The sequence below is a fragment of the Cervus canadensis genome, chromosome X, assembly GCF_019320065.1.
Source record: "Cervus canadensis isolate Bull #8, Minnesota chromosome X, ASM1932006v1, whole genome shotgun sequence".
Taxonomy (NCBI): domain Eukaryota; kingdom Metazoa; phylum Chordata; class Mammalia; order Artiodactyla; family Cervidae; genus Cervus; species Cervus canadensis.
The window spans coordinates 8,398,859-8,405,409 of NC_057419.1; the positions used below are offsets into that span (position 1 = coordinate 8,398,859).

General features: G+C 44.6%; 1 protein-coding gene across 1 annotated transcript; it reads right to left on the bottom strand.

Annotated features, from left to right (window-relative positions):
* Window positions 1–4,818: 4,818 nt before the first annotated feature.
* Window positions 4,819–5,515, bottom strand: LOC122434852 (60S ribosomal protein L15-like). The gene has a single exon (XM_043458620.1). It carries the CDS (start codon window positions 5,481–5,483, stop codon window positions 4,869–4,871), a length of 615 nt encoding a protein of 204 aa, XP_043314555.1. The 5' UTR covers window positions 5,484–5,515; the 3' UTR covers window positions 4,819–4,868.
* Between the last annotated feature and the right edge of the window lie 1,036 nt (window positions 5,516–6,551).

Genomic DNA, 6,551 nt, shown 5'->3' on the forward strand with positions numbered 1-6,551 from the left:
TTTTCAGAACCCCTTAACTTCTCTACCCCAAATAAGACTCCTTGTCCCCTCACCCTAGTCCTCGCCTGGATCCATGATTATCAGAACGTGGTGCCGGATGTAACATTCTAGCTCCCCCAACGCGGTCAAGTTGCCCTGAGTGATAATGTTCTCCAAAAAGCCGTGTGTCCTCTCGAAGCTCACGTCTGCCAGCTGTCTCAGACCCACAGCAATTTACAACCTGCTTCCACACAGATTTTATTACTTCAAATGGATATTTAAATAGGCATTTCAATAATTTAAGCAGGCATGTCAATAATTCATTGAGCATCAGATCACTGGTGGGGGGCAAAGTGGGAAAGCAGACTAGGATGTATATGTCCTGAGTTCATTTCTTTCCAGTTCAGTACATCCAGACATCCAGATGCTAGTACAACCAGATGTGCCAGGTGGGAGGTCAGCCCATGAGGGTGTTGTGCTGGGCCCAAGGGGGTCAGGATGTGGAAATCTCATATTTAAGACTTGTGTTCTTTCTCTCATGTTGACATTGAGGGCTCACTTAGTTATATCAGGGCTTACTAGATCAGGGTTCCTTGGTAGCTGTTCTAACTGTTGCTTCTTGACCTGCATACAGATTTCTCAGGAGGCAGGTAAGGTGGTCTGGTATCCCCATCCGTTTCAGAATTTTTCACAGTCTCTTGTGATCCACACAGGATAATAAGGTGGAACTATTCAGTTTCATTTTGGAGGATTTTATGTACTAGTTCCCTGGGAGAGTGTCCCAGTTTTGGGTAAAATACACTGGAGTATTTTATGTGAGATAGCAGGTGGGTATGCTTCATACTGTTATTTCCTTTTTTTATTATTATTATATTTGAAATGCCTGAACCATAAATTACTTTTCAAAAGAACCAGGTGAAAACCAAGCCATAAAAAGCAGAGATGATATCAAGCTTCATTATGGAGGCCAAGCCATAAGCACATTCAGTTCACCCAGAGCGAGGGTGCTAATCAGTCTTTCAGGAGTCCATGTGTTAATAGGCATCACGGGCTTCCCTCGTGGCTCAAATGGTAAAGAATCTGCCTGCCAATACAGGCAAACTGTGTTTGATCCCTGTGTCAGAAAGATCCCCTGGAGAAGGGAATGGCTACCCACTCCAGGATTCTTGCCTGGAGAATCCCATGAACAGAGGAGCCTAGTGGGCTACAGTCCATGGGGTCGCAAAGAAGCAGACATGAGTGAGCGACTGTCAACGTTCACTCTAAGAAGATTATAACAGGGGCCAACTGGGTCTTGGGTACTGTGGACGACATGGATTGAGTAGGAACAGTGGGATAGCTGGATTCTAGTTTTCCACCTCAAACTGCACACGCACACATAGACACACAAACTTGTAGAACTAATAAGCGAATTCAGTAACACTGCAGTGTTGTGGTTTTTTTTGCTTGTTTTGGTGTGTTTGTTTTAATTCCACTCAAGATCATATATTGATAGTATTTGTCTTATACAGAGCTTGACTGGATCAGAGCTCCCTTGATCATAAGGGTTTCCCTGGTGGCTCAGATGGTCAAGAATCTGCCTGCAATGCAAGAGACCCAGGTTCGATCCCTGAGTCGGGAACATCCCCCGGAGGAGGGCATGGCAACCCACTCTAGTATTCTTGCCTGGAAAATCCCTTGATCATATCAGACTTGGATCCTCACATTCTGAGTTCATTTCTTTCCGTCTCTGAAAATCCACCTAAAAACACCACTGGCAGTAGTTCAGTTCAGTTCAGTCACTCAGTCGTGTCCGACTCTTTGCGACCCCATGAACTACAGCACGCCAGGCCTCCCTGTCCATCACCAACTCCCAGAGTTTACTCAAACTCATGTTCATTGAGTTGGTGATGCCATCCAGCCATCTCATCCTCTGTCGCCCCCTTCTCCTCCTGCCCTCAATCTTTCCCAGCATCAGGGTCTTTTCCAAGGAGTCAGCTCTTCACATCAGGTGGCCAAAGTACTGGAGTTTCAGCTTCAGCATCAGTCCTTCCAATGAATATTCAGGATGGATTTCCATTAGGATGGTCTGGTTGGATCTCCTTGCAGTCCAAGGGACTCTCAAGAGTCTTCTCCAACACCACAGTTCAAAAGCATCAATTCTTTGGCGCTCTGCTTTCTTTATAGTCAAACTCTCAGGAAATGTGACTTAGGAATGTGCTGTGTCTGACAGATTCATGATCACACTTAGCTAATGAGAAAGGAACTTAATTGTATGCTTTTTTCCACATGTTCATTCTATTGAGATAGAATGGATGTATTAGTTCAGCTGTGTAGCATAAAAGTTTGATATTTGTAATACACTATAAAATTATCACAATAAGAAGTCTAACATTTGCCAACATCCCTAGTTCCAGAAAATTGTTTTCTTGTAAGAAATCTAAAATTCAGCTTTCCTAGTAGTTTTCAAATATGCACTTCAGTGTTAATGATGGTCACTACGCTATACACTACAACCCCATGTGTGCTCAGATGCTAAGTCATGTCTGACTGTTTGCAACCCCATGGACTGTAGCCCACCAGGCTCCTCTGTCCATGGGATTTTTCCAGGCAAGAAAACTGGAGTGGGTTGCCATATCCTTCTCTAGGAGATCTTCCTGACCCCAGAATCAAACCTGGGTCTCCTTCATTGGCAGGCAGTTTGTCTACCACTGAGCCACCAGGGAAGCCCGCATTATATCCCCATGCATTCCTTCTTTTGTAACAGAAAGACTGTACCTTTCCACTCCCTTCATCCATGTTATCTTGCCCCCACCCACTTGCCTTTGACAACCATCAGTCTCTTCTCTGTAGGTAAAAGTTTTGTGTCTGTTTGTCTTTTTTTTTTTTTTTCAATTGTGTGTTTTTCATTTGTTTTGATCCCATGTATTGAGATCATGTAGTATTTGTCTTTCTCCGACTTACCTTACTTAGCGTAATTCTTCCATGCATGTTGTCACAAATGGCAAGATTTCATTCTTTGTTATGACATAATATTTTCTGACACAGACACACGCCACATTTTCCACACCCATTCATCCACAGATGAACATTTATTTAGGCTGTTTCCATATCTTAGCTCTTGTAAACAATGCTGCCCTGAACACAGGGAGGAGGTACACTCGGTCAGATTAGTGTTTTCGATTTCTTGGCGTAAATACCCAGAAGCACAATTGCTGACCGCAAGCTAATTCTCTCTCAAATTTTCTGAGGAAACTTCTCTCATTTTCCATATTTTCTGCACCAGTTTACACCGCCACCAGTAGTACACAAGAATTCCCATTTCTCTACATCCTGAACAAGGCTTCTGATTTGTCCCTTTGATGACAGCCATTCTGACAGGTGTGAGGTGATGGCCTCACTGTGGTTTTCATTTGCACATTCTGTTTCAAAATGTTTATTCCTTTTTTTTAAATTTTTGGTGGAATTTTTAATTTTTTTATAATTTTTTTAAATCTTTTAAAAAATTTAAAATTTTTTTTAATTTTTCATTGCAACATGGAGGCTCTTCCTTGCAGTGCATGGGGCTTCCTCCAGTTTCAGTTAGCAGTGGCTAACCTCTAGCCACTCTCAATAGTTGTGACACATGGGCTTCACTGCCCCGCTGCCTGTGGGATTCTAGTTCCCAGACCAGGGATCGAACCCCAGTCCCCTGCTGTGGCAGGCGGATACTAAACCACTAGACCACCAAGGGAAGTCCCCGTCCCCCGTCGTATTCTTGATGAGTCATGCTGTTGAGCATTTTCTCATGTACCTACTGGCCTTCTCTATGTCCTCTTTAAGAAAAACATGTATTCAAATTCTCTTGCCATTGTTAAATGGGACTTTTTCCCCCCACTAATAATTTATTGACATATTCTAGATATTGATCCCTTATCGGATATATAATTTGCAGACCACATTTTTTTTTCCCTCGTCACTAAATTGCCTGTTTTGATGGTTGTCCTTTGTGGCTCAGCTGGTAAAGAATCCACCAGCAATGAGGGAGACCTGGGCTCGATCCCTGGGTCGGGAAGATCCGCTGGAGAAGGGATAGGCTACCCACTCCAGTATTCTTGGGCTGCCCTGGTGGCTCAGCTGGTAAAGAATCCACCTGCAATGAGGGAGACCTGGGCTCGATCCCTGGGTCGGGAAGATCCGCTGGAGAAGAGAAAGACTACCCAACTCCAGTATTCTGGCCTGGAGAATTGCATGGACTGTATACTCCATGGGGTCGCAAAGAGTCGGACAGGACTGAGAGACTTTCACTTTCACTTTCTTTGCTGTGCAGAACTTTTTTTTTTTTTAAGTTTGACGTTGTCCCAGTTGTTTATATTTGCTTCTGCTGGCAGATCAAAAAGATCATGACAAAGACCTATGTTGAGAAGCTTTTGTATGTTTTCTCCTATGGATGTTACAGGCCTCAGTTCTTGACATTCAAATCTTTGAACCGTTTTGAGTTGAATTTTGTGAGTGAGGTGTAAGATCAGGCTCCAGCTCCATTCCTTCGCGTGTGACTATCCAGATTTCCTATTCCTGTCGTTTTAAAATTAGTTTTAGTTGGTGCAAATGGGATTATTTCATTCTTTTTCATGGCTGGGTAATATTCCACTGTGTATATGTATATGTATATATACACCACCTCATCTTTATCTATTGCTCTGATGATGGATATGTAGGTTGCTTCCATGTCCTGCCTATTGTAAACAGTGCTGCAGCAGACATTGGGGTTCATATTTCTTTACAAATTATGGTTTCCTATTGATACATGCCCATGAATGAAACTGCTAGATCATATGGCAGTTCTCTTATTAGTTTTTTTTTTTTTTTTTAAGCAGACAAGAACATCCTAAATTGTTTATTAGATAAGAAATTTACCAACATTACATATATTAGCGGTAGCAGTGGAGCTGGAGAGTACTGCACCTTCTCCAAGCTGCACGACGAGAGCCACCGACAGTGTGGTGGAACTTGTGGCCCTTGCCCAGGCCGGGGCTCTTTCTGCCTGCAGACGTCAGCCCCCACATCTCCCTGTGCTTGTGGACTGGTTTGGTGATCCACTGGGTGTCAGGGTTTCTTCTGATAGCTTTATGGAATGGATCAATGAGGATAACCTCAAAGAATTTGTATGTAGAATCTTCACCAACCCAGTAGGAATTCAGGACCCTCAGGGCCCCACAGTGGTGGCCAGCGCGCTCCTCCGCAACCGACTGCAGGCTTCGAGCAAACTTGAGCTGGTTGACACCATGGTGGACAGGCTTGCCGTAGGTGGCACCCTTAGGAACGGGGTGTTTGCGGCCCCCGCGGCGCACACGGACCCGGTATATGACATAGCCTTGCTTGGCCTTGTAGCCCAGCCTGCGCGCCTTGTCGGGCCTGGTGGGGCGCGGGGCGCGGTGCAGCGCCGAGAGCTGGCGGTACTGCCAGCAGCGCACCTGCAGCAGGAAGCGCATCACGTCTGACTGCTTCTTCCTCCACAGCTCCTGGATGTACTTGTAGGCGCCCATGTCGGCTCACCCCAGCCCAGTCCGGGGGGCCGCCTCTCCGCGCCCCGCGCTACCCCGCGTCTCAATCAAACCCGCGCCGCGCAGGAGGCAGGAGAAACTCCCAGGACGCAGGGCCCCTGCGCCTGGATGGCCGACGTGGAGGGAGATCGGCGGCGGATGAAGCGGCCCTCTTATTAGTTTTTTAAGGAACCTCTTTACTGTTCCCCATAATGGGTGTACCAGCTGACATTCAAATAGTGTAAAAGAGCTCCTTTTTCTCCACACCCTCCATAGCACGTGTTGTGTGGAGACTTTTTAATGATGATTCTTATTGGTGTGAGTTGGTCTTAGTTCCTATTTGCCTTTGTCTAATAATTAGCGTAATTGAGCATAGTTTCATGAGGTTTTTGGGCATCTGTATGTCTTCTTTGGAGAAATGCCTACTTAGTTCTGATCACTTTTTGACTGGGTTATCTGTTTGGTTTTTTTTCTTTTTTCTTTTTTTTAATGATCTGCATGAGCTGAGCTGTTTGTGTATTTTGGCGATTGATCCACTGTCGGTCATTTCATTTGCAAATATTTTCTCCCTTTCTGTGGGTTGTCTTTTTGTTTTCCTTGTGGTTTCCTTGGCTGTGATATTTTTTTTTTTTTAAGTTTAATGAGGGCCCATTTGTTTCCTTCTATTCTCAGCTTCTTTACTCTACGAGGTGGAGCAGAAAAGATATTGCAGTGACTTATGTCAAGGGGTGTTCTGCATATGTTTTCCTGTGAGTGTTTTATAGTATCAGGTTACATTTAGGTCTTGAATTCATTTTGAGGTTTTTTTTTTTTTTTTTTTAGTGTGTGAGGTTAAAGTGTTCTAATTTCATTCTTTTACATGTAGCTGTCCAGGTGTTCCAAAACTACTTATTGAAGACTGTCTCTTTTCCATCATATATTCTTCTCTCCTGTGTGTTCAGTCACTACAGTTGGTCCAACTTTGCCACCCCATGGACTGTAGCCCACCAGGCTCCACTGTCCATGGGATTCTCCAGGCGAGAATACTGGAGTCGGTTGCCATGACCTCCTCCAGGGGATCTTCCCAACCCA